We start from the raw sequence: 27,765 nt of genomic DNA on the forward strand, positions 1-27,765 counted from the left end.
TAATCAAATCTATGGTTGCACCTACAGTTGTATTTTTGACTTGTACTCTGATAATATCTTTCAATCCACATTGTTGTGTGAAGACTGTTGCTTCGGCAATCACTGTTTCGACATGGCAAGTTCATATTAGTCATACTAGACTTCTCTCAAGTCAGTATGATTTGACGAACCTTGAAGGCTTAATGCGTTAACATACCAGATCAAGATTCATTTTACAACACAAGCTGCTAAAGTTAAAGTCTCAACTTAGACAGTTCTTGTTGTAGTACAACTTTATAATTTACTAGTGCTTTCTTCAGAATTGTTTTCTGACGCGATACCGCTAAACTACTTTGTTCATCTTAATATATCCGATGCGACGCTGTATTTTACATCTATCACTCTATCATCAGCACTAGCACTACATTTTCTTCTCGTAGGTAACTTTATTATGATCTGATATTCACTTGATGTGGGTAACATATAAATACAGACTACACTTGTGGGTGGATCCATTCAAAAATACATCTATTTGCGGAATCTTGATACATAGAGCTCGATGAATGGCAAGATCTGAAGATCTTTCGAGAGATATAAGATTCTTTATGAAACTTCTCTCGCGATGAATCACAGCAATATTTTGCTCGAATTTAGGAGCTACATGCTCGATGTGCGCGATGAAGGATACCTTGTGCTGTAGAATTTGACGCCTGCTATATGTAGCCTCTGAAAATTTGGCTCGACGGCGCAACTTAGATTCAAGGTCCGCGTTCAGGGTGAAAGCAGACTGACACACTTGGTTTAGCCCAGAGGAATGCGTTCAGTACTATTTGTTGGCCTGAAGTACGTTCAACTCTTGGAAGTAAAACATACTCTTTCAAAATTGCAGTAAACCAACGTGGCGGTTGGCAATGATGCATCTTGATTGCTTGGGCATGGCAGCTCACCTCGATAGATCGTAACGGCAAAGTGATATGCTTCGCCAGCCTAGCAGTTGTCGGTTGTGTAAGAGAAGGTAGCAACCAAATCACCTGATACCCTTGTTGCTTTGTCTGCTAATCAAATATAAATTGCCATTTAATCATTGCATTGGTCAATCGTTTAACTTTGTAAGGATGTTGACATATGGGGATGGCCAAACAATTTGCTTGCTTGCCATGGACACGTTCGTCGGTACAATCGATTAGTGAATTCTTAAATATGCATCATCGGTTTGGTTTTTCAATACTCGGGTCGAAAGCAGCCCATTAGGGAGAATCGGTTTTGGATAACACTCTTGGCCAGTGCAGACACGCGATATTCGCCACCGGAAAGGTAGAGCTAGTATTTTTGAAATCGCGGCTCTCGTTGGTGCGTTGATGCCTTTGTATCATCGACGATACCAGTGATTTCGAAAGCAACATTGACATTCTTGTGTCGCCTTTTGGAGAGCTTGCTCGGCAATATGATGAAGGCAATGCTTGATATCAGACGCTTGTCCTCATTCTAAATAGAGCAAGTAGTGGCAGCATCTTTTTGACCTGAAGAGTATTCCTCGTCTGAATCAAGGTGTCTGGTGAAAACCCAAATGGACAATGGAAAGAAGGTTTTGCTTGCTGCCACTTGAGTAATGGATAAAACTGGGATTGGAAACCATCCCTACGACACTTTAAAGCTACTTGCTTGGCCCATCTGCCGGTCCTGCCTGTTTACGAATGAGCGTCGAGTCTAGCTTTGATGACATGGGATTGGAAGCTGAAAGACTCTATAGTTTGCTAGAGAACATATAAATGCATAGGTACACAGTATACATTACCATGACTGAATGCCATTGATAAACTGATGGCCTGGAGTAGCTGCTTAACACACCAGAAAGCTTTATGGAATTCATATTCACAGCACAGCTGCAGGAATGCATGGTGGCAAAGGATAATCCAAGCTGAAAATATCGCGCTGCATAAAATCAATTACAACGTCTCCAGTACTGCTTTATAGTTCTTCATATCCTCGTTGCTTCAATTCTGGATATCCACAAGCTACGATTAATGAAAGCCTTTTCCATGATGTGGACGGCCTAAACGGTGTATCTGTGACTATCAAGAGTCGCACTTTTTTAGAGATCATGATGCATTGATTGACTGATTCACCTTTTTCCGACTTCTCACTGAAGATATGGCTTCAAGTGAATTCCTCACCACCCTATCGATGAGTTTACAAAATGAGCGCAAATGGCGAAATGTTCAGGTCATCCTACCCGAGTCGTTTGGGCTGGTGGTACATGTGCTGTCGCAGCAGGCCCGGTTAATTGAAAAGCTAGAGCATCGCTTATGTTCTATGGAGAGTAATCATCTCGAGGCAGTAATGTCAGCCCAAATTGCTGCTATGGAAGAGCGCATGTGTGCGGATGTGAGGCGCCAGATAGCAAGTATACAATCAGAGGTTCAAGATGCTTTTTCAAGTTTGATGAGGAAGTCGAACTTATAGTGCATCACTTTGTTTATGTGCAGTTTTCTGGTCATTTGGAGCAGCAGCAGTTGTTAATTCAGCAGATCAAAGATTGCTCGAAAATTGAAACTCAAAAACAGCGCGAGCAAGTGGACAGAGTTCGTTCTTGATTAATGCAGCAAGTCTTTTGAAGAAACCATTGACAACTGTACAAGTGTATGCAGGTAGAGCAAAGCGTGGAGCAGCGGTACTTTTGCTTGGAGAAACAACTGACTCAGTTTATTGAAAGTACGCAGCAGCATTTGGAAACCCAGAATGTTCAGTTTAAGTCAATACGTACCCTACACGAGGAGACTTTGACTAAGATAAGTAAAGTTTTCGTTCAAAAGGTGGAGAATCTGGAAGATGAGCTACTGAAAAGAGAGATAAGTAGTGAAGCTACTTCCATCATTGCTACTGAGGAACTTGTAACTCTAAAGAGTTATGAACAAGATTTGGTGCGCTTTGATTGTGAGAAACAGGAACCTCTGGAGCTGATCTGCATTTCTTAATGCCGTTCAGGATAATATTCATCAAAATCTGGCTCGTACCTCGCAAGAGACTGAAGCTCGATTTGTTGAGCTGTTGGCTACGCATCGGAAAGAGCTCATGACGGTCATGGAGGATAAGGTTTGTAAGAGCGAGGTGGCGAAGCTTCTTAATCGCAAAATGGATGCAAGTACGTCACGTCTGAATTCATGTTAGGCCAAAGTATTTAGACTTGAACATTTCTCAAACAATCAGTGGATGCCTGGAAACAACTTGCCGAAAAAGCGGATTGTATCAAAGTAGAAGAAGTTGCATGCAGTCTTATGGATAGCATCCAACGATATCAAGAGACAGCAACAGAAGAATTAGACCGATTGAAACAGCTTAACAAATCAAAGGCAGACGCATTTGAATTGGTGCAGGTTAGGCATAATTTGGTAAGACGTATATTGTCTTGCATTATTCACTTGTAGCTAATGTTGATATGTCAGCATAACATATTATCAGTAGCAGAGTCCATGCAGCATGAGCTGACTACTCTGCACCGGCAAATGAACGAGAAAATGACGGTTGTTGATGTAAAAGAGTTGCTGAACTCGCAAGTAACAATAAATGGACTGCAAAAACCAATGAAGGAAGTTGAAAGTGTTACAGTGGATAATTTTGCGACCAAAGTAGCATACGACGATTTATACCAACAAGTTCACGCCATCACGATGCAGCTTCGCAGTGAGATGTACCAAGCCCGTTACGTAAGCATTTTGTACGATCAATTCTCAAGTTAATAACCTAACATGATCGAAATTTTATAGATCTGGAAAGATGGTCGCTTGAGTTTAAAGCATAGGATTCAATGGAGCTCTCAAGCTGTAAATACGAATGAGGATGTTTTCCATTGGCAAAGTGGTTCGGATGAAATACGGCTGCATCCGCCTGGACTTTACCATCTTCAAGCATCATTTTTTACTGTTTGCTCACCATTAATTCAAGTACTTGTGAACGGAGAACCAGCAATAATCAGGCACTCGACGGCTGATTTAAAAAACATGGCAATGTTTCATCCCTGTGCTTTCCAACGTCTTCACCATCCGGCTGGTAATATTGCAGGTCTATCAGTTGATGTTTTCCTAGCACTACCACCGCGAGCACTGGTTGCTATATCATACGATGCTGAAGAACAGGCACAAGGTTTTCTAAATTTACGAAAACTTTAGGCTAAGCAAGTTTGCTACAACATGGCAAACTGGTGTGGGTAGTGCCGTGCATTCATTATCAGAAAATGCTGACGTGAGTCATGATGAAGGAGGTCGAGCAGTAGATGTTAGGAGAACTTTCTAAAGCAGTACATACTTATTGTAAAAGATCCGTTTGGCTGATCACAAATGAACACAGCTATGAGTTCACTTCGACACCCTAAAACCTCATGCTGCAGCTAACAGACTCAAGCGTTGAACTTCACATCTAGCATATTGGTGACATACCACCATAAAATCGCCAGAATGTCGAGTTTTTCTGCATTGTTCGTAAGGTCGATTACTAAAGAGCTCGTTTTATAAAATCATTGAAAGGTTATGAGGAAGTGAAAGCGTTTTTATACATAGATGAGCAAAATTCACGAGTGATAAGGTACTTGTTTGAATGAAACGACGCCAAAGTCCCTTCAAAAATGCGTCTACGTTATCTCGCTTTATTCTTCAGCTTACTACGTGGCTTTTCAATATGGGGGTCGGCACTGAAAGGCAGATCAGCTACAGACGTTAAAGCTTTTAATCACGTGCTGAGAGCTGAAATTGAAGCAGTCAGACAGCAGCTAAAACTGTACCGACAGAAAGCGAACTATCTTTCAAGTGCGATCTATCAATTTCAGAGCCTGAATGAAACAATCGATTTGTCAGGATCCATGCTTAATGTCAGTGCGAAAAAGTTTCATTCGAAGCCTCTAAAGAATCCAAAACTGTTGAGCAACTGGTTTGAGCCTCAAGGAACATTCAGGCTGATAAACTCGACGCAAGTATTGACCCAATTGATTTCATTTCGGCCCACTATCAGTAAAAGAGCTCACAAGCGCTCGCGACACAAGAAAAGCACGAATGACGAACCGCCGCTGCAGTTTCTGCTGGTAGTCGATCGATATTCGACTGTCATGAAATTGATCCATCCGATAACGTTTGAGCTCATGTGGCAACATGCGCTAAATTTACGATCGTTATCAACTGACGAAGAATTTCACATAGCCGACATCTACTTTGTTTCGGATCGTCGTTCGTATTTGGTAATTCTCTCAACGTTGGGCGACGTCGTGCTTTTCAAACTTCGACTTTGGTATGGCCGGCGAATTATCGCTGGTGACGTTCGACATTTTGATACTCGTCAAGTGCAAGATCAAAGCAAACTTCAGTGCTTAAAGGGACAAGATATGATCGATCTCTTTTGTGAGTCAAAACCACCATGGGTACGCTCGAGTTTGACAGTGCCAAGTTTTGGAAAGTATCTTCATGTTGACGTAGAACGCATTTTTGCAGCAACTCTTAGTCCCCAATGGGATTATGACCACGGTAAAGTGGCAGTTGTGACGTTCTATCATCATATGTCTGTGGTTGCTGCAGACAATTCGGGTAGACATTTATCATTTTACCATGGCAATGGAAGTTTTATCAAAGATCTCCACACACAGAAAGAGATTCATGGCAGTTCAATGGTGCAGCTAGGACATCTTCAAAGTGGCAAGGGATTAATTGCGGTAGCGACACAATACCAAATTAAGTTTGTTGATGCTTCTTCGCTTCACATGGTGCCAGTTGTATGCGAGGCTCCAGGGCCACATACGTTCTCAAGTGTAGCTGTGGATCCACTACATCAAACTACTTTTTACGCTGGTACTTCAACAGGCCGTGTATTTGTCTTCGAATTACACAACTTAGGAGGTTGGAGACAGCAAGTTAAAGCTCACAACCCGCTTGTATGCACTTTAGTGAAGCAGCTGATGCCTCGCCTGCCATATAGGCTTGATTTTGGTCTTAATTTGCCAGTTATTGTAAAGACAATGCCTCGATATCTGCTTATGGGTGCTGGCTCACATTTATTGCTCTATCAATTGTCTAGCAGTAGCGAGAAAGCGCAAGCAATTTATCTATCAGGAAGTTCGCTAGATGACTCATTGCAGATGCTGGACATGTCTGTTGCTAACGATCTCATTACGCACACTATTGGATTTGTCATACTAGCTTCAGATATTAATGAAAGCTGTCGTCTGGATATTTACAAATCGCGCATAACTCCACATGACATCAACTTTGATCTTAGCTGGATACGCTTACCCGCCATGATGATTTGTGCAGTAGCAGCTATTTATTGGCAACGAAAAGGTCGGCCGGGTAGAAGAAATATGTTTGATGAAGCAGAGCTGACAAGTCTGCTGAGCAGTAGAAATGGTCAATGGTCGAGCTCACGCATGATGAATCGTGGTGGAATGACTATGGATACAAAAGCTAAATATTGGCAGTAAGCAGTCACTTCAATGTGATAAAAATCGATGTGGTATGTATGATCATGAGAGCATGGTTGATGTATAGAGGTGGACAAGTTGTGACTAGGCACGGGAAGTGGATATAGTTAATCAATCGTGTAGTGTACCCTAGCTGCGACCGACATTGAAACTTTAAGGTTACTGATAAAAGGAATCACGACCAGAGTGGTATGGAGAAATGATGCGTTTGTCTGAAGCTTACTTCATGAGTGAGATATCTTTCCATATGAAAATTTGAGTATAAAAAAATGTGCACGGAGCTGTTGGTTGTAAGCACACACTAAACCAAATAAAAAATTGATTTTCGGTAACTCACATAATTCATACATAAGCGTAATCTCTGATGATGATCATACCTTAAAACGAAAGACCAAAACGCTTTCAGAATGCATAAGCCTATCTAATTTTACGTTCGGTTCTGTGGAATTGCTATCACCGAAGCATGTGCACACAATTTATAGATTCCTCAAGACAAGAAATATAACATCAATGCGAAAACAGGAGAATGGCGATAACGCATATAATCAATCACAATTTTTGCCAGCTTAAAAAGAACAAGTTATGTTTATAACTCGCGAAGATTGGTCAGATTTGCCTGCGCACAGTGCCACAAGAGCTACTGAACTTGAGCAAAATATAGATTTGTCCAGCTAGCATGGTGCACTTTTTGTCGACATCCACCTGAGAACGAAAACTGTAGAGGACATTTGCGACAAACGTTCGACTCCACGCGTTCTTACAAGAACAAGCTGACTTGTTCTACGGCAGAATTTATTTTGAGGGCAGATGTGTTTCAAGCCAGGTCATCTTGGTCAACTCATCAAGTCGAACAGGCATTTGCGTAGTAGTCAAGCCTGTCGAGGTCGTGGCACAAAGAGTGCTACATATACGTGTTACAAAGCTGATAGCAAGTCTTGGTAGAGGACGTAAAATGTTGTTGGGGTTAACAGTATTACAATGCCTTAGTCAGCATCAAAGAATAACATCAACTTAAGCTAGCTGCTTCTGTTTGTCGTGACTCTCAGCCATAGCGTTGTACACCCTACGCATACCACTCAATCAAATTGAGATAAAGTCGCTGATTTTGCTACGATGTGGAATTGGGCTGATATCAGTGACTCAGTATCTATCGACAGCACCTCCCTCACCAAGACTGGATCATTTTTTTTCTTCATAGCGGTACGCAGCTCTACTAAGCCATTCAGTTGAAGTAGGTTAAGCCAATAGAGGCATGTACTGCAGTGTTTTACGCAAGATCAATGAGTAGGAGCTCCTCACTCCAGTTCCGCAGACTCTCCGCGCAACTGCTGCGGATATAATCATCCACAAAGCGACTCATTTGGCCGACCATGAATTTGCGAATGGTTATCGGTTGACATATACAATCTGTGGCCTATCACCTTGAATGTTAACAAATTAACGTAAAGTATTGATCTCTTTCAGACACAATAGCTGCCTGCGAGCCGTGTTGGCGAAACAATTGGTTGAGCAGTAGATTAGCTAAATTCTTACCGGTAACATTTTGCTGACAGCAGCTAGATAAGCCATCTTAAATAAATGTTCAGCAGAGAACACCGAACTGGTAACGTCAGACGCGTCTTTTGAAAAATCAAAGTTTTAACTCATACTGATTGCCTGCCAGCACTCTGATATAACCGGCAGGCTGCTCAAAGGTGCCGCCATATGTGGCGAGGTTTTACCGTTGACAGGTTTAACATGTTTAACATGTTTGTTTATATGTGCCAGCTCACATATATATGACAAGCCACCTACACACAGGATCCACCGAGCAGTTTGTTATTTCTGTTCCAAAAAGGCCATATCAGGTGTCTCGTAAAGTATTTTGATATCGAGGTCTTCGTCATGAGACCCGAACACGCGTTGTGTTTTCAGTTGATCACCGCTGGATCACAGAATCTATTAAGACACTTTTGCACGATAGCATGAAAGGAAAGTAAATGTTTCATCAATCGGCCTCGTATATTCTATAATTTCTGACCACGCACTGCGAGCTACATTTGACTCGTACGCTGTACGTATCGCCTCGTCAATAATCGACGTCACCAAAGCGATATTTAAAAGTTTAAATATTCATCGTTATTGACACGAAAGCGCATCCGCTACCACAGTAAACCGGTCCAAATTATATCTATATCTTCGAAAATTTAGTAAAGAATGACGATCATTTTGCCATTATCTGTAGGATATGTGATGGCGATGTCGCTGTGTGCAACGATACATGATCCGAATAGATCACAAACGGCTTTGATTGAATCATTTGCACCCTTTATTTACCAGGGGAAATTTATTTTCTTGCATGAACAGGATAGTTTGTTCCGGGTGGTAAGGTTTGAACGCAATTATGTGTTCAGATCCATGGGTATCTACTTGGAGTAAAGCGCAGCGTATTACAAAGGCTAATGCGTTACAGACGGCGTGATATGACCGATCAGGATTTGTTGAAGCCAGAATTGGATATTACATGAGATTCCTCTCCAGACCTCCAGTCTCTTAGAAGTAAGGCGGTCAGCCGCCTTACTCTAAGAGGATGGAAAGTAGTCATGTTCTATCGGCATTACTTGTTATGCACTTGGAAAAGTAATCAGCCAGACCAATCAAGTTTCTCAGATCCTCTTGGAGCTGCGGCACTGGCAAATCTGCATCGGCCATCATCTTCGCGAATTTGTTTCTCAATGGATAAAAAAAGGATTTTGTCGACCCCAGAAACACTATGAACGAGTAACTAATTTCGGGCGGGTACACACGAACACCGCTCGCAAGTGTTTAACGTTTCCGACTTGCCGTGCTCTTCGTGACCAAGGACGAATGTATCATTGACCTTTGGTATGCGTGTAGCCACGATGTTGTCTGAATAGCTGAATACCTGAGCACTTGAACGTCGCTTGTATATCAACATTTCCAGATCAATTTACTCACATTACTCACCACAGGGTGATGGGAATCGCTAGTTCTCATCACTAGTTGGTAAAAATCATTAACTAGATCGAGATTACATAACAATGTGCAGCCAGCAGTGCTGCTCATCAACACATCCTTTTGGGGATCTGGTGGTGCGAAGGCATCGTGGCAGCATTAGCTAATATAAGCATTCACACTTTGCCACTTGCCGTTGGCCTTGCTGGCACGGATGGTTAGTGCTGAATTTTTCAGATTTGGTTTATCCACCAAACATGCTTCGTTGTTCGCACAACAACGATGGACAGCGTCAGTGATCTCACACGTTTACTTCGTTAAAGGTGACTCAGCGTATGGTCGTTGGCACCAAGCCAGCTTCATGACGCGCTTCCATTTTAAGACGCGTGATGTATCTCTCGCCAGCACGTCGTGATATTTCTTTAACAAAGGATAGATAGGATCCATATAATTCCTGAGAGCAGATATACCCTTACTCGCATCTGTGAGTGTCGTCAATGCCAAAAGTATTGATTACGGATGACGAGCGCAGCTGTGCCTTCAGTATGCACCGGACCATTTCGCTTATCACCGCCACCTTGCAATTCCTTGCACAATTCCCTGGGGGACTATTCCTCTAGCTCTACAAAAGTTTTTTGGAAAGCAGTAAAGGAAGATGTGCAACCCTTAGGACCACCTCGATCACTAACTTCACAAGTAAGCCACAATTTGTGGAGCTCCACTGCCCCGCGCGGTGGGCCCGTCACTCATACTGACTTTCCTTTTTGGCTCGGGGACCTATACCTTTTACTCGCAACTTGGAGCGACATTCAGTTGTGTTCACTATCCACCAACCCTGGCCCAGGAGGCAACAGCATATCACCCCTTCCTTAAGAAGGTAAGGTAGAAGCGAAGCGAATGATCTTGATGCGAGCTGCGCCCTTTCGAGGACCTTCCATGAATAAGAGAGGATCAGATGTCATCGCGGTGATTAAGATTCTTAGTGTATTGACATAGTCTGCCAATTCCCACTTACTCTGGCGAGTCGACAAGAGCTTTGAGCAAGCTCAAAATGCCGGTATATGTGGTGCGAATACCCGCAACATCAGTCTCTTCAAATTGCTTCACAATGGGATCTCCCTTACCGAGGTACTGCACGTAAGCGCCATTCTCGCGCGCGTCGCGCCGTGGCTTCGTTTAGAAAGTAACAAAAATTGACTTTCTCGTCACGATCACAGCTTTTCTCGCCAAGATTTCTGCACCCCATCCCTCAATTCTAGGACGATTAACACCAGCGGCTCATAGTAAAAGTAATCTGTTTCTTCTCTGGCGCCCGGTTGAGGCGCTGCTGCACCTGCCTTACCAGTAAATCCTTTAAGTTTATGATCATCTCCAGATGAGAAATTAACGTTTCTGGCCTATTGGTCGCCAGTTCAAAGATCTCATCGGAGCCCACGATAGACGTAAGCCTGTTCAGCGGATCTGTTCGTCTCCAAAAAAGGTATACTAAACATTTTATTCTCTTTTCTTGCAGAAGAAACAATCTTTTCTCCACTCGGTCGTGGGATTCTTTAAAGTGCAAATAAGTGCAGCAGGGTAGCCGTACACTTTGCTCAGAGAAAGCTTTTACTCACAGAATCCGCGTTAACGAACGCCCAGAGGAAGATTTCGTGCGTTTCAGATAGGAGCGAAATTGAGAAATTTTAAATGACCACACTCAGCTCTTTCATTATCAAGATTTAAAGACTAATCCAATTTGGTCTTATACTAAGAATATGTGTTTCACGATCTCCAGAATAACTTTTTGACGTGCGGTTAGCAGCCACTTGCACCTCAAAATCTTACATACATACAGAAGGTCCAAAACTGTTCCTTCATTTAATGGCAAAGCTTAGCCCATTACATCATCCCCTCCCAAAAACTCAAAAGTACTTTTGCAGACCTTCTAGAGCAGCTCACTATCCGATCAACAATGCAGTGATCAAGTGAACAAGCCAACTTGAATTAGCGTTTCTCGCATAAACGGCAAAGGACCCCTCGTTTTCGGAGCTCTGTAATCTTCATTAATATCGATGCTCTGGTACTCTGAAAATTGATGATTAGACAAATAGATGAACGTAAAGATGTAATGACGCAGCCCCACTTGATGCCTTTGATTTTTACTTTATGTCCGAAGACATCAGCTAATGAATACTGACCCCGTGTCAATTTTTCTCACTAAGAGCGTGGATCCTGTTTGTATTATGATTCATCACTTTTAAGGCGCTTTGCAATTGCTTTCAAAAAGCAAATCTCTAGAGGCTTGTAAAACTCGAGAGCTCCTTGTTCTTACTACTTGCTTTACCATTTGGCTCGAAAAGAACAATGAAAACAAAGCTTTTGAGCCGACATCAAGAATGCCTTATTCAGCTTGAAAGTCGAGGTTTTCTCAGATGAGAGTAGTCCAAGCGACTAATCGGTGTTTGACTCACTACCCCCAACTTCTCCAAAGGCTTCACAGCCTGACCGTTTTCTTCTCGTATCACAGCCTCTCTGAGGATTGCACTACCTAGCGTTCACGATGACGGTTGCGTAAGCTTTGCATGTCATACCCAGAAAAGATCAGTTAAGCACATCGCCACCAAACTGAACATACGGCTTTCATCAAGTAAAAGGCTAAGCATGTTTGTCGTCAAGTGCAATCCACAAAAGCCAGAGTTTTAAAATGGTTGCTTCAAATATATTATGTCGGGGCTTTGGCTTCCATGGAACGAATCCATCGGAAGCCGTTCAACACACTACGGTGCAATTTTTTAATTTCATGTGTGTGGACCAGCAGTTCTTTCTCGAAAGTAGCGTACGCAGGGCTCAATTTGTAATAGATTCTCTCACACTTTGCAGAACATCACCTGCGGCTGGATCAGCAACATCGACGTCGGTTGGAGCTATCGTGAGCTATACTTTTGGTGATGAGGCCTGCTGATAGTGCCAAGATCATCATACTTACCGCTGTCAGCGGAATATCACTTGCTTTTATGAGCAATTGGTAATATCCATCTACCAAGTTGAGGCATATCAAGGCATGGATTGAAGAAGCCACGTCGCTTTTAAATTCTGTGGCTCTACAAATAAATTCGTTGAAAATGAACGTCCGAGCAGAACGTCGATTGATGATCTATAAGGCAATACTCAAACGAGATGTCAATGTCTAGGTCAGTACTTCGATTAGCCTTTACTTCATGCTGTTGTAAGCACTGTACTTCATCTTTTGCAGTGGTACTTCGACACGTTAAAAGATTCAGTACTTTTAATTTTCTTTTCGAATTTGAAGCATAAACGGATAAGTGCTTCAAGACGAGTAACACAACGTTTGACGTTTAGAGGGCGCCTGAACTTATGTGGGCTTCCAGACTCACGCAATGAGTTAATTACGGGTTTGTTATTATGTAGGGATATTATCAATTTAACTAACGACTTTTGATCACTTTGTCCTACGTATAAAATACTTGAAAGAGTTTCGTTTCGAATCCTCCAAAAGCCATTAAAAGGATACTCTAGATGCTTGTTAATGTGGACTCTACGAGTCGAGAGCTTTCTCGACGCAAATTGTCTCGATGGCATGTTGCACCTGACAGTACGTGCAGTCAATAGCTTGACTGGACAAAATACACGTTATAACCTTCTGCCTTTAGTAGCCTCCTAAAGATAGCTCAACCGTTAAACAAGTATCGAAAGCGGTGCCGCTTGACGAGGATGCGCTCGTAGATATTATTGAATCAGACGTCAGCAAAAGTACAACAAACCCGATAGAGCTCCATACAGCGAAACCGCTTCTGTAAAGCCTTAAGGCCTTTAGGCAAGAACACGGAAGACTTCGAAAACTGATCGCGAGAGATCGAGACCAATACAGACTTGACTCTACTCAAAACAGGGCATCAGCGTGTTGGGCTATCTATCTCCAAGCATATTAAATAACACTTTTGCACTATCCTTAAGATTTTAATTTGGAATCCCCTGTTTATTAGCTTCGCCATGGCAAATCTTGCGAGTCTTGGTATCCGACTTACCGCATAGTCGCGATGGCAATTGACCACTTCCCGAATTCGTTAACAGTCGAAAAAGGCGCTGCTCGAAGCGAGATCTTCTGTGTACGCCTAGAGAATTTGAGCTTCATGTTTATTTCTTTCTTCGTCTTGACCGGAATTGCGATTTCAAATACGTAGATCGCGTTTTATCATAGCTTTGATATCCACGTGTGGTCGTACTGGCATGCTGTTCACCAAAACATCATCCCTCGTTCTTAAGGGCAGGGGATAAGAGCCAAACAGTAGTCTTATATCCTAATTTTGGATATGTAGAGTAGACCCGGTATCAAAGTTGAAGAGCTAGTTTTGCGCTGCAGAAGCTAATCACATATTCTTCATTCCTTTGCAAGCCCTAAGCAAACGATGATGTCCATTGTGCCTTAACCGTTCAATTTGCAAAATCTTTCATCATTCTAAACCATAAACGACGGTAATGCACTAGCAATCGCGTGAGGGAAGACTTCATTTCTATTTTCCAAATCTTCACGACAACGTATCTATAAATCGCTATCAAGTAGGACGCTAAATTGCTCGACTTAGGGTGAACATCGAGTCGTAGATAATCTAACGCAAGAGATGCCTGTCATCCTCAAGCCATCAAAACTTATGATACTCGAGTTGCTCGCTGTGTATTCCCCTCTTGAGTACATGGCATCTACAAGATAATTGTTCAACGAAACACCAAGACAGTCAACAAGACAAGTCATCAAATTCATGATTTACTGTATCTAATTTAAAAGGAAATATGCACGCATTTATCAGCACGAACCTCCTTTTACTATGTAGTATATAAATCTTGTCCTTCCTCCAAAATCTTTCAACTCCCGTCGCAATGAGCATCTCAGGAAATTTCCTCGCGTGTGTGCAGCAATATGAAGAAATTTTTACAAACGTCCCTGGCACATTTGCGAACGAATCATACAAAACACGCTTGCCCGATCTTCTTTATGACTGTGTGGCCCGCAATCACGACCGGTTCTCAAAAGCTCAAAGCAATCGTCTACTTCAGCTGGCCAAAGACATGGCAAACGATGCTACTATCCCATTGCCATCGAAATATTCGGAACAATTCGCTAAATCACCCACTAGTGCTCAATGGGAATCTTTACTTGAGGGTAAAAATTATACGTGGCAGAACTCACCATGGTTTCTGAGCGAGCAGTACATGTTTCACCTGGTTTTGCTACTCGCTGAGTACTATACGACGGGCATTGACCCATTTCACCCGTCGAAAGTAGCTGAACTTGAGGAAACTGCTCCATGGAAGTTTCTACAGACTGCTATAAGTCTAAAAACTGTAAGTTTAAGCCTCGAGGATCAACTTCGACACTATATGAAATTATGTTTGTGGGGCAACAAAGCTGATGGATGCTATAAAGAGGTGAAAAGCACAGTTACTGGAGCTGGTGCTTCGCTTATATTTGACGACGATTTGCTCCTTGTAGACCATAGCGAGAAAGTCATTGAGTACTTAAAGCAGAAGGCGCGTGAAAGTGATGCCCTAACTTTAAATGTGGAATTTATCAATGATAATTGTGGCACGGAACTTCTGCTAGATTTAGCACTAGCAGATCACTTACTGGCTAATGGCTGGTGCGGGACTGTGAATTTTAATATCAAGGTTGAACCGATGTACGTCTCGGATGCAACGCCGGCTGATGTGCATGAGCACGTTGAAGAAATGCGGCGCAATATTCGTACACCGGAAATTCAGGCTCTGGGCGAACGTCTTGCTGACTATATTCAAAAGAATCAGCTTGTCATACGTCCAGACCTCTTTTGGAATCGTTATACTTACTACTGGAAGATGCCGACAGAGCTTCACAATCGTTTTGCATCTGATGCGACTCTGGTGATTATCAAGGGCGACTTGAATTATCGTCGCCTTCTAGGCGACCGTCTGTGGCCACCATCAACTCCTATTGAAGAAGCCGTGCCTTACTTTCCTACTGCTTTCGTGTCGCTCCGAACATTAAAATCAAACCCTGTAGTGGGCATTCCTGCGAACATTGTCGAGAAGCTGGAGATAGATGATCCTAAGTGGCGGTACAATGGCAAGCGAGGCACAATTCAGAGCGTACTTGCTCCAAACTTACGAGAAGCGTAAAATGTCAGAGCAATAGACCAAAACAATCGATGTGTTCCTTGATTTTCAGCAATAAAAACGCGAGGCTAGACATAGCTACTAAAAAGCAAGCTATCGAGAGTTTGATCATTTTTGCAAAGTCACTGGCTTGCAGCTGCAATATGCCGACATAACGAGTTCGGAATTGATGACTACGTCAAGAATTCGACGTTGATAACTCCATTCCACAATCTTTTTAAGGCACGACACCAATATCCCGTCTTAATGACCTGATCACTGCAGTTCACACTGTCCATTTATCTTACTTGTCCTCTGAACACCAAACTCTTTAACCATGTCTTTATCATTTCACGACAATTCATCAGAATTGCTTTCCAGAATTGTGCAGCAAATATAATCCTCACGCTTAGGATAGATCGTCGTAGCATGGCCACAAAGTGCATACGCATAAAGTAAAGCAAGGCGGTGAACAAACGCTTTTCACCATCGCATTCTTCCTATTCTCAGGCTAAATGTTTGCTAGTGCCGGTTCCTGCACTTACAAAGCTGCAGTGAGCAACCCAAGACATCAATAAGATTTTTTGAATGCAAGCACTTGGTAAAGGCCTGCAATTTCCCACTCAGCGTCCGATATAGAGCCACGAATGTTAGTCACGTGCATCTTTTCCAATAGCGAGCGATTACGATCATGGTCTTTGCGCTGTTGAATAAAGCGGTGAAAATTCTGCTTTAAAAGAAGCTCAAAGCCGTGTTCTCGTAAGAGCTTTGCTAACAGATCATCTGGGACTAAATATTCCGGTAAATCGACGGCTTGACTCCCGCCACCTTCAGTATCATCCTCAACTTGATCACGCAGCGTGAAGTTATACCGCAAACCAAAAGTGCCTTCCGCAGCGGCATTAGGTCCTGACAGCTCTGCTCGTGTAGCGGCATCAAATCGAATGCAGCACATTTCGCGATCTTTTTCGTCCCGAATGCTCACATCAGGCACATTTGCGTCTTGGTCCTCCTTTTCCTTTTGAGGAGGCCGTAATCCCTGATAGTATTTCATCAGTAACATATTCGGATCCACAGTTGTTGCAATGAGAACGCCACCATCTGCAAGAAGCTCATGCACGGTAGAAAAGAAGCGATTCGCGCGTTGTGCATCACCAAACATATAGTGAAATGAAAATTGTACCGAAACAATATGAAAGCTGCCTACCGCCCAGTTCAACAACGGTACTGCATCATGCCATCCTTTCTGCTCATTCCAGCAGTGCATTTCATCTCGTAGTAAGTCAACAATTCCCAAATCACCTTGAATAAACTGCACTACTGTTTTCTTTCCTTCTCGATCACGTCCATTTCGTAAAAATGAAGCGTATCGCTCAACAGCATCTTCGAGCGACTTTTGAGCAATATCTACACCAACGTACATGGCAAGATTTCTCTTGGTCCACTTCATTAAATCACCACCTTTGCCACAAGCTAGATCTAACACACAGTCACCTTCATGTCGCGAGAATTCATTGATCAATATCGACTTGACCCAATTATTTAAAGCGCGCATATGAAACAGCAAACTGTCTGCTCTGTCACTTTGTGCACGTCGCTGTAATTGATTATAGAATGCGGCGGCAGCATCCGGATCTTTCTCTTTTTCGTCTTCATAACTTCTTGCTAACAAGTTCTTGTTTGTATCTTCTCTTTCGTTACTGTGCTGCGGCTGCTCTGAACTTGATACCAAATTCGAGATGTTCATTGTTCTCGAAAGCGGCACTGCGACGTGCGGAGACTCTACCGAAAACGACGATTAATCATTAAAAGTTCCACGTTTTTCAGCAATATTTTTACTAAGTTACCGAAAGGTTGTCCTGCATTTAAAGCAGGAGGTCCAGGACTCAATAAATCCATCAGTGAGTTCGACTTTTTCGTTATAAGCTGCGGTGGATCGCATCCACCAGGGGAAAGCGCTTGAGGTGACTTTGCATCATCGTAGGATGGAGCAGGAACAGGAAGTGGCTCTGGGGATGTTACTTCGTTAATTACTTGAAACTGTGGGGAGTTACTATCCTTTTGTAGAAGTACAGGCTTGTCATACGAGATGGTGGCATTCTTGTCCTTGACATGAAAGTAAAAGCGGCGGCCATTGCGATCGAATTGATGTGACCAGCCACGTGGAAGCTCATCATCTACCCAATAAACCTTTTTAGTATGTACGTTGTAGTAGTATGGCATGTTCTTTGAGCGCGATATAGCCACCTCCCACTCAGGCGGCAGGGGCTCCTCAGTCACCATCAACGTTCCCATGATTTAGAGAAATTTGATGTGTACAAAAATCATACGTAAATAAACGAGTTGATATATATATTTACTATATTAAAAGGAAGTTGTCAACTGTGCTACTTTCACTAATTGTTGATCAATTTAGTACTAAATTATCACGTCATTACTTCAATTTATTCTCTAAATTACAGTGGACTTTTGTGATCTGATTGCTAGTTTCATACTACTGACGTAATACTCTGATGATTACTGCTCACTAATTGTAACTTGAATTTATATAAAACTGCGGTTATAAAATAACGTGGTACACATCACTACGTGACATATGTGTATCAAATTCGAAGAAACTGCAAATCTGTCCTTCAAATTTGAGGGCTAAATCCTCCCTCACCCGAGCCAATACAGCGAAGAGATCGGTGAAGAGAAGCCAAGAAAGGGGAAAAAGTCTAGATTTGTATTCTTGCTCGTGAGATTCCCTTGTTGTCATGGATGCTAATCAGATGCATGAGCTTGAGACGCTTTGTCGCGTCTTGTATGAAAGCGGCAACGAGGTAGAGCGTGCGCACGCCCAACAAGCTGTTCTGATACTGCAGAGCTCAGCTGAGTACATTCCACAATGTCAATATGTTTTGGATAACTCATCGTCTCCTTATGCGCTTCTTGTGGCGAGTACAAGCCTTACAAAGCTTATAACTTCGCACTGGAATAACTTTACGACACCACAGCGTGTCGATATTCGTAAGTTGGATATGATCATTAATTTTGTACTCTAATGTTAAATATTTGTTCATTGTCTTGACAGGAAATTATGTGCTTGGATATCTGGCTCAAAAAGGTCCTACTTTGGAGAAATTTGTGACAACCTCTTTGATTCAAATGGTCTGTCGTCTCACCAAATATGGATGGTTTGATGACGAACAACACCGCGAGATTGTGACGGAAGTAACGAAATTTCTGCAAGCAACAGTAGATCACTGTGTTATTGGGCTTCAAATCTTAAGTGAACTTGTGACTGAAATGAATCAGCCGGTATCAGGACGTAGCATCACATTTCACCGTAAAATTGCCGTGTCATTTCGAGAAGATTCACTATTTCGAATCTTTCAAGTAGCACTTACATCGATCAAACAGCTTCAGATGCACAATATTCGAGGTGCTACACCACAACAGGAAGCAAAGATGGGGGACCAAGCTTTGACATTGCTCATTAAATGTCTTTCTTTTGATTTTATTGGCACGAATCCAGACGAATCATCGGAAGAGACGGGATCACTTCAAGTACCGACGTCTTGGCGCTCGGTGATTCAAGACCCAAACACATTACAGCTGCTTTTTGACTATTACAAGACAACAAGTCCACCGAATACATCCAAGTGTCTGGAAAGTTTAATGCTCTTTGCTTCTGTTCGTCGAAACCTCTTTTCTCCTGATAAAGAGCGTAGTGTGTACCTGGCCCACATGCTGAAAGGCATCTGTGCTATATTACGCGCTCAGGATGGACTGTCCGATCAACAAAATTACCACGAATTTTGTCGTTTGATTGGAAGATTAAAGTCAAATTACCAGCTATCTGAGCTAATGAAGACTGACTTATTTGAGGAATGGATGGAATTGACCCCCGATTTTACGATCAAATCGTTGCGTCAGTGGCAATGGTCCGCTAATTCGACGCATTATTTATTGGCGTTATGGGCGCGACTTGTTGCAGCGTTGCCGTACGTACGATTAGACGCCGTGCCTGGCTCTCCTAATACGGGCGCGATCAATTTTTTGGACTCACGAGTTCCCCAGGTGATCCAAGCGTATTTACAGTCTCGTCTGGATTCGGCTGAGCAATGTGCGCTTGACGACACATTAGACAACCCACTTGATGATGAGGGAGGACTTTACGAGCAGCTTGAAAAATTACCGACGCTGTGTCATTTAAATTACCGTCAGACAGGTGAGTACATTGTCTCAGTCATGGATCCAATTTTGAACCAGTACGCTGAAGCGTGCAGTATCTTGGATCAAAGTGGTGCAACAACAATTTTATTGCCACAGCAGCAGCAATTGCAAAGCATGGAGAATCAAATCGCTTGGCTAGTCTATACGATCGGTGCCATTATTGGTGGCCAAACGTACTCATCAACGTCGACTGAAGGCGATGAATTGATCGATGCAGATCTTTCACAGCGAGTATTTCGGGCAATGCAGTTGACAGAACACCGAATCATTGCGTCAGGTGGCCAGAAAAAGCCAAGCATACACTTTGAGTTATCATTGCTGTATTATTTTAGCAGCTTCCGCAAGAGTTACGTTGGTGAACAGCATGGTATGCCATCGGCCCCGACGCCATCGACTTCAATGCAGCCAGCGTCAGCCGGGTCGCCGATCATGGCTCCTGCAGAAACTGTTAATTCCTTTAAGCACAAAGCGTATTTGCGAATGTTTGAGCGTCTAGGACTGGGAGACCACACGGTCGTTGTGAACATGATGGTTACAAAAGTGGGCAATAATCTCAAGTTCTGGGGTGATATCGAAGTTGTAATTAGCAAAACTTTGACCCTTTTCTTTGAGGTGGCATCTGGTTATTCGTCTGGCAAACTTCTTCTTGGTTTGGAAACGGTGCATTACTTGATTGCGAATCATACGGCGGAGGAATTTCCGTTTCTGGCCATTCCCGCCAACACGCGACACCGTACGACGTTCCACTCTACAATTGCGCGACTAATTTTCACAACAGCGTTTGATGAGTCTTCCGAGCGGTTTGAACGGTTCATGGAGCCCATTGAAAGCGTTTTAAATCAGTTGATGCAAACTCCAAATTACCGATTACCCGAAGTTCGCGAAGCAATCATTGGTGTATGTCGTGATTTGCGAGGAATTATTGAGCAAACGCACAATCGACGCACGTATAGTTGCATATTTGATCTATTGTATCCAGCTTACTTTTCAGTGTTTATTCGTGCTGCTGATGAATTGTACGACTATCCGGCTGTCACGACTGCTCTGCTTAAGTTCTTACAGGAATTGGCCTTCAACAAATCTCAACGAGTAACTTTTGATCAGAGTTCAGCAAGTGGAATTTTGCTTTTTCGTGAGTTGAGTAATGTGGTGGTAGCGTATGGACGACGGATACAGTCAATGGCACCAGTAAAGAATCCCTACAGTGAGAAGTATAAGGGGGTGGCGTTGTGTCTAGGGATTCTGTACCGAGCACTAGGTGGAGTCTATGTCAATTTTGGAGTCTTTCAGCTGTACAATGATAAGTCGTTGGAAAATGCTTTGGAAGTTGCATTGCAATTGGTTTTATCAATTCCTCACGAAGATTTGATGCACTATCCAAAGGTGAAAAATGCGTATTTTTTCTTTATAGAAATTTTGTTTCGCAATCAATTAGCATCTGTTGTGGCACTGGATGATAATATCTTTCGTCAATTGGTTCAGTCACTACATGATGGGGTGAACTCGTACGATTTATCCATTGCTGCTCAGTGTGCAACGGCTGTTGATCATTTAGCATCACTTTTCTTTCACGAAATGAAAAAGAAACGCGATACACCTTTGAAACATGCGCTACGTGCGCACGTGCAACAATCGCCTAGTATGTGGTCAACTTTATTGGCGCTTTTGTTGGACATTTTAGTATACGGTGAAGCGAATACCCAATGGGCCTTTTCTCGACCGATTTTGAGCCTCACACTTTGTAGCGAAGAAGCTTTAACAAACTATCAACAACAATTAAGTTCAACCCAACCACTTGAGAATCGGGCAAAGATTGAAGAAGCTTTTGCGGCATTATTTGCAGATGTGCGTCCGAATTTGGAGGCGACGAATCGAGACAAATTTACGCAGAGACTTGGCCAATTTCGCAACACACTACGCAGTTTCTTAACGATCCAGTAATTTAGTTTGGACAATTGCTGTGCGAGTACTGCAATGTTTGAGGACGGACAGAATGCGTAAAGTCTGGATGGTATGGCTAGTTGCTAGTAAGTAGTCCGTAGATTGGCACTTGTGCTATCCCAGACTTTACGGCTCATGTTAGTGCAATATAGAAAGAAGCTACCAATAGATTCACAACGGAATGCTTGAGTCTTGAAATGTAAGGCAGCGCTTAAGCACTTGTTCTTGGCAACGAAGTTATTCTTCATTCAAACCATAACCTTTTGATCAAAATCGGAGTTCGCAATGTATACTACTCGACAGTTAGCAGCGTTAATTTGAAGCTTAAGTCAAACGTTCACGTCATTTAAATTCAGGCGACTACACGGCGACGTTGCAATTGCATCCATCCATTTAAGAGTCGTGACCTTGTGCTTATTGTTCATGTGAATCAATATATAAAGCACCAGTTGGTGATCGATGCACAATTGGTCCAGATTTACTGCCATGTCGATTCAGGCGAATGTTTAAGATATTTCGTGTAAGGTCTGTACGCCATTCCTGAGAGATGATGCTTTTGAGATCAGCATCACTTAGATATTTCCCTTTGCTAAATATATGTTAAGTAGTTGATAGTTGGAATCATTAACAAATAAACGTACTCTTTCATTTCTCGGCGTAATTCTTTCGTGGCCCACATTGTATAGGAATCGTTGGGGTGCTGCAAATTGGGGTTCTCTCGGAATGTATTCACCTTTGTACCATAGTACATTATCCGCATGGGTTTTCCGGCAAATTTCTTCCATTTTAAAGGAATCTGCTGCTCGATGCATCCGACTCGACGTGTCGCCTCGTATTCGTGTTCCGTTTTCATGTTTTTTTGGTTTGAAAGCGTTTCAAAGATCATGATCAAATGTTTTGATAAATAAAATAGCTAATGCATTATATTTATGATATCATGGCGATGGTGCGTTGCGAAGCAGCCCATAGATAAGATGAAGCGCAATTTCACTCTCAAGATACACACCAATCTCCTCAATCGCGCACAACTTTTATCGAGGTATCTGACACGATTAAAAAAACGACTTGGCAGCTTAAAGCCAGATAACTGACTCAAGGTGCTATGACGTCCGTCACAAGCCGCGCTACAATTATTTCGATATTTGAGACGACTGTATTTCTTACATTTAGAGGTGCGAGTCTACGATTCCTGTATCGAATATACCAGAGATTGGCGCTGAAATGTTGGTTCCCGCGTAAGCAGGTGGAAAAACAGATGGTTCCAACCGTAGGACCATTGATGTGAGGCCTTTAGGCCTTTGAGAGCCAGACTGGGAAATTTTCTCCCTTTAGATGAGTGAAGATGATGTGGTGATGAACTCGGCCTTGATTCAGTCGGCGCCAAAGCGTGTTGCGCGTGCAATCCCCAAACTAGGAGCTTGCGCGCGAACGTGCACTTACCTCGGTAAAAGAAGCCATCCTGACGAGAGGCAATTTGATGTGACAGATGTCACGGGTATTCGCGCCGCCTAACCAGGCGTACCGAGCGCCCGGAGTTCATGTCTTCTCGTCAATGAAGTTGTGAATTGGTAAATTGTGTCCAAGAGCCTAAGACTCTGGTTGCCACGATAGTGCCTGATCCTCTTCCGTAGGCAGTCACATTCATCATCATGATAGATAGCTGTAATATTCATCATCGTGATGGGTGCATTCAAATGTAAGTGGTTAAAACGAGAACTTCCTCGTTCAATCCACCGCTTCTAAGGAAGCACTGGACGTCGCATTCTATGTGGAGCACAACTTCCGTTCTGCGAAGGTGGGATGGGAGGCTGAGAATGTAAGCATACCGAGAGCACCTGAGGCGATGGATACATGCTATGCCTACGAAGATAGAGATCTGTAAGCTGCTAAGTGGATCCGTGGTTTCTGCAAGTGCCTCATATGCGGCTCAATTAAACATCTGCATCGTGCTATCACGATTTGATTTCAGTTAAAACGTAAGAAAAGTCAGCCTCCAGGCTAGAGAAAACGACGAACCCCTCCATAAGTTCGGATCCCAGCAGGTGCAAATTGGCCTGATGAAAATGACCAAGCTTTAATGTTTCTCGTTGAGGTCGTGGTCAACTGAACCCAGTTTCTAGATCAGTGCTATTTCAAAAGAGAGAGTGAGCGCACAGCTCAGGGTTGCTGGTCGTCAAAATCATACTTTCTCGAATTTGTGAAGCCGTGAAAACTCCTAATAGATATTGGGGTGCCGTGAGATGCATGGCAGCTGAAGACAGTAAGCGGTACGCGGAGACATCGAAGACGCCAAATACGGATGTGATACTCGTGCTTACGTCGACGGGGACAATGTGAAAACTGTCAAAGGTTATGATGAGCGTTTGATTTAAGGTTGAAGACATTGGTAGCGCAGAACGGTGACTAGTCCCAAATCAAGATTCGATAAACGGTATCGTTTAAGGCATTGCATGACTAAAGCGTCATGATCCATGGGTCAACTGAAGTCGAAAAAAACAGGGCTACACTGTTTCCTCTCGGTAAAGCATGGACAAACCTTCGTCTTTAAGGAGACAGAAGTGCCGTTGGTGTGGACACAACACTGCTATAGCCGTCGTTCAAAGTATTCAACTGTCGAAAATAGATAGCAGCGTATTTCTAGGTGCCTCGAGTTGAAATCAGATGGCAGAAGTTCAGTGAGTCAATGTCTTGGGATGGGAAAAAATATAAGAATTATATATTTCTCGAGTGGATCTTCACCAATGAGGAATGAGCTATGGTGTATCTGGTATCCTATTCCATGCCTGAGGTGAGGGGCAAATGTCATGTGCAAGTCGAAGGGCGAGTCCTTGTCTAGAATCTAGTGAATGTGGTCAATCCTTGTCATGATGAATTAGAATAGCCGATTCAGCCCTAATGTTTAGCATGTCCACCGAGCAGATCACATAATGAATGTGAGAAAGGATATTCACTCATGAGTGGAGCTATCGGGGTAATCGTAGAAATCATTGTTAGTCTCCCCTTACTACGTTTGACAGAATAATGATAGAGCTCGAGGAAACTTATCTCGGGGATACGTGCTAAGCATTGCAAAAAGGCGAGGTCAACGAATTGATGCAATGCGAGCTGGAAGAGAAGCTAGGCTCATCATCCGCAATGGATGAGTCTGTCGTTGAGCTCGCTCGTATAGCACCAAATGCAAGAAGTATGCCAGCTATATCCAGTGATTCTAATCACACTTTCTATAATTGTTGAAGAAGTATCACGACGATGTGACGAGAGGTCTACTACGCGGGTTAAAATCGGACGGGTAATATGTTATTTGATTACCTTGGCTCCCAAACCAAATTTTGAGTCACGCGGCAACGGTCCGTACCAGTAAAACGGCGCGATATCATCGACACTATCATCCAAGCACAGAGATGATCTGTTGAGAGGGCTTAATCTGCACAACTTTCTGTGTCAGAAGGACTGAAGTCAGTGGCAAATTGTGCAAGCTTTAACAATCTGATGCAGCCACAATCCTTAGCGCGAACGCCAATTATTGAAAGAGTATGCTTTGTTTAGCGCCCTATACATAGTTGCTGTTATTGTTATTCAGTGATTTATAAATGTGCTTTTCTGCAGTGAACCATTCGCGCGATATGCTTTGCGATAGTATATTTATGACGCAAGGACTGTCTGATGCAGCTAGCGATGTCCTATCGTGTGGTAATTTAGCTGTCCTCGCCACGTCATGGTAAGCACAAATTATACCAAAAATGTCTTTATCCATATTACAAGACCTCGTGTATGTAAAACCACATTAAACCCGAATGTAAAAGCCTAGTGGAACTATAGCCAATACAAATGTCAGTATTTTCAAATCCGACAAAAACTCCTCGTTGGATTTCTTCATTGTGAAACCCATTCCGCGGGCGTATCTGCAAAGATGATGGTCGTTACAGATTGACCAGCGCCTTCGTTCCACAAGCACCTAAGAAAATGGCTCAGCCTGGTTCACTACTTGAGCAGATACAATGCGAATTATGCCGATATACACTGCCCGTCACAAACTCCCGTAAAAAATTTAATTGATATAAGGTGCGACAAAAATGACGGCTTTTAAGGTTGCGAAAATTGTTTGCATATGTGTTTGAATATTTCTTTCTGATCCGGGTTGACCATTCCACGTCGTCCGTGGTGCTTCGTCCTTCGCAAAAAGCTGCGCTTCGCCAATGAACATGAACGCTTGGTTGCGTTCAATTTTTTGCCAGCTGAAACTTCTGTTTAAAACTTTCTGCTCGCAGCAAGGAATTACTTGCCATGAATTTTACCTCGTCAACTTTAGCGTACTCCCGCTTGGCTCTATTCCGTTTTTGATCTATGCAGACCATTCGTCCATGTCAACTGAATAGTTGTTATCACATCTTTCATCGGAAATGACAGGGTGGTCACCCTTCTTTGCCGAGTATACCTTTTGACTAAGATGTATACCGGATTAGCTTTATGTGGCGCCGGAGGTGCTTTCTTGTTGCCCCAACGGTATATTTCCGCATGTCAAAAAGGTGATGTCATTGTGAAGAAAGAAATTCTGGCATTGTATGTATTAGGCGCATAAAGTGCAGCCATGCTGAACGCTTTATAAAAAACGCGTTTGACAACTCTGATGGCGCTTTAATCAAGCGTTTGGTGCACGCCTACATGGCTCAAAATCATTTCGCGGGTTGGTGTGTTACAGCTCATACCAACATGACACTCAGCATGTATCGATACCTCACCAATCGTACACCTTGTCAAAGGAGTACGAATGATTACGGTCTCCCTTAGTATGCGAAAATGCATACAACTCGCGGGGCATTATATTTTTGGTGATTTTACATTAAGAAATATGTGGATGTGTAAATCGTGTCGACGGGCTACATTCGTGCGACATAATCACCAATGACCTCGACGAGGCACAGAGGCGGCAGCTGGACGCTGCCCGTAAGGTGGCTCTGATGCGTGTCCATCCACGGTCGGTCATTGACCCTCGTGTGGAATATGACTTCCGCCCGGCAGAATCTGCTGTGGAAGCGAAGAACGTGATAACTCGATCGTTATGCCCTCATCGGGCCTCCGGCCATTACGAAAGATGAGCTTGCCGAACGGAAAGCTCTTCGAGCTCGTTTCTTAGTTCCACAAGAATTTCCGTCGGAAGCTTATCCCTCTCGTCTACGTGCGCAACGAGGTGGCTCTCGTGTACCCGCAATGCGGACGATACCTGTAGTGCTTGCCCCTGGCAAAAGCGCTACAGATGACGAAGCACTCTTTGAGCGATGGGTGCAACGGCACCAAAAACTTTCCTCACAGTATGCCTTACAGAAGAGCCACAAGGAAGTGGACGTGCGTGTGGAGAGCCACCTCCGATTCGAGTTTCCAAACTCAAAGCACGCCGTCGACTTCTTTCAGACTGTCACCCTGCGACTTATGGGTCAACTCCTAATGCTCCCGTGAGCTCTGTGTCTGCGACCGCAAGAGCTCAGGGCCTTGCTTGAGCTCAGCTCGTGGTTCTTCTACTTCACTGGCTATTGCCGGGAAGCGCGGGGCGTCTGATGACGCGGGACGTCTTGATTTTTTTTGATCAAAAGCGTCTACGGCGTCTGGGCAATCTTGCCGAAGTGGCGTCTCAAACTCCCACAAGTTTTCGGAGTCGGGATGTCCCCGCCATTTCACCAGACATTGGGTCTGACCCTGGTGACGAAGTCGTCTCACTAGACATTCCACGTGATAGTGGACGTCACCGTTCTCATCGAGAAGAGTCGGTGGCGGGCGATGACGAACGTGTCGACCGCCGTCCTGTGACTCGCGATGCTCTTCGAGCCCTTGAATACGGGATCCTTCGTGATCGGGGCTCCGCTGAGCGTCATGCTGAAGTAGCATGTCGTTGTTGGAAGTTCTTGAGGATTTGGTGCGCGTCGTGCGCCGGCTGCCTCACCTTGAGGACTACCGCTCTCTGTCGGAGCGACTCCTGGCAGTGGAGCAGGTGAATGCGTCGCTGCAGGCAACGGTGGCGCTTGGCTCCATTGGAAATGGAGATTGTTGCACTCCGTGCTCAGAACCAGTTGCTGGTTCAGTTTCTGGGTGGCCGA

General features: G+C 43.5%; 7 protein-coding genes across 7 annotated transcripts; 5 read left to right on the forward strand and 2 right to left on the reverse strand.

Moving 5' to 3' along the window:
* Nucleotides 1–2,163: 2,163 nt before the first annotated feature.
* PHALS_03552 (uncharacterized protein) lies at nucleotides 2,164–4,145 on the forward strand (the record flags this gene model as incomplete). Its single annotated transcript, XM_024717783.1, has 7 exons — nucleotides 2,164–2,397; nucleotides 2,466–2,561; nucleotides 2,628–2,900; nucleotides 2,965–3,121; nucleotides 3,187–3,368; nucleotides 3,423–3,683; nucleotides 3,744–4,145. The coding sequence occupies 7 exons, from the start codon at nucleotides 2,164–2,166 to the stop codon at nucleotides 4,143–4,145; spliced, it is 1,605 nt and encodes a 534-aa protein (XP_024583247.1).
* A 452-nt stretch (nucleotides 4,146–4,597) lies between these two features.
* PHALS_03553 (WD40-repeat-containing domain) lies at nucleotides 4,598–6,436 on the forward strand (the record flags this gene model as incomplete). Its single annotated transcript, XM_024717784.1, has 1 exon — nucleotides 4,598–6,436. The coding sequence occupies one exon, from the start codon at nucleotides 4,598–4,600 to the stop codon at nucleotides 6,434–6,436; it is 1,839 nt and encodes a 612-aa protein (XP_024583248.1).
* Nucleotides 6,437–12,074: 5,638 nt separating this feature from the next.
* On the forward strand, nucleotides 12,075–12,332 carry PHALS_03554 (uncharacterized protein; the record flags this gene model as incomplete). Its single annotated transcript, XM_024717785.1, has 2 exons — nucleotides 12,075–12,172; nucleotides 12,251–12,332. The coding sequence occupies 2 exons, from the start codon at nucleotides 12,075–12,077 to the stop codon at nucleotides 12,330–12,332; spliced, it is 180 nt and encodes a 59-aa protein (XP_024583249.1).
* Nucleotides 12,333–14,266: 1,934 nt separating this feature from the next.
* Nucleotides 14,267–15,541, forward strand: PHALS_03555 (Uncharacterized conserved protein; the record flags this gene model as incomplete). The annotated part of the gene is made up of 1 exon (XM_024717786.1): nucleotides 14,267–15,541. One exon carries the CDS (start codon nucleotides 14,267–14,269, stop codon nucleotides 15,539–15,541), a length of 1,275 nt encoding a protein of 424 aa, XP_024583250.1.
* A 252-nt stretch (nucleotides 15,542–15,793) lies between these two features.
* PHALS_03556 (mrna cap guanine-n7) lies at nucleotides 15,794–17,812 on the reverse strand (the record flags this gene model as incomplete). Its single annotated transcript, XM_024717787.1, has 5 exons — nucleotides 15,794–15,858; nucleotides 15,925–15,996; nucleotides 16,063–16,066; nucleotides 16,116–17,299; nucleotides 17,365–17,812. 5 exons carry the CDS (start codon nucleotides 17,810–17,812, stop codon nucleotides 15,794–15,796), a joined length of 1,773 nt encoding a protein of 590 aa, XP_024583251.1.
* Nucleotides 17,813–18,273: 461 nt separating this feature from the next.
* Nucleotides 18,274–21,676, forward strand: PHALS_03557 (exportin-like protein; the record flags this gene model as incomplete). Its single annotated transcript, XM_024717788.1, has 2 exons — nucleotides 18,274–18,526; nucleotides 18,591–21,676. The coding sequence occupies 2 exons, from the start codon at nucleotides 18,274–18,276 to the stop codon at nucleotides 21,674–21,676; spliced, it is 3,339 nt and encodes a 1,112-aa protein (XP_024583252.1).
* A 414-nt stretch (nucleotides 21,677–22,090) lies between these two features.
* On the reverse strand, nucleotides 22,091–22,562 carry PHALS_03558 (uncharacterized protein; the record flags this gene model as incomplete). The annotated part of the gene is made up of 2 exons (XM_024717789.1): nucleotides 22,091–22,265; nucleotides 22,318–22,562. 2 exons carry the CDS (start codon nucleotides 22,560–22,562, stop codon nucleotides 22,091–22,093), a joined length of 420 nt encoding a protein of 139 aa, XP_024583253.1.
* Between the last annotated feature and the right edge of the window lie 5,203 nt (nucleotides 22,563–27,765).

Source organism: Plasmopara halstedii (assembly GCF_900000015.1).
Source record: "Plasmopara halstedii genome assembly, contig: Scaffold_2386, whole genome shotgun sequence".
In the NCBI taxonomy this organism is placed as follows: Eukaryota; Oomycota; class Peronosporomycetes; order Peronosporales; family Peronosporaceae; genus Plasmopara; species Plasmopara halstedii.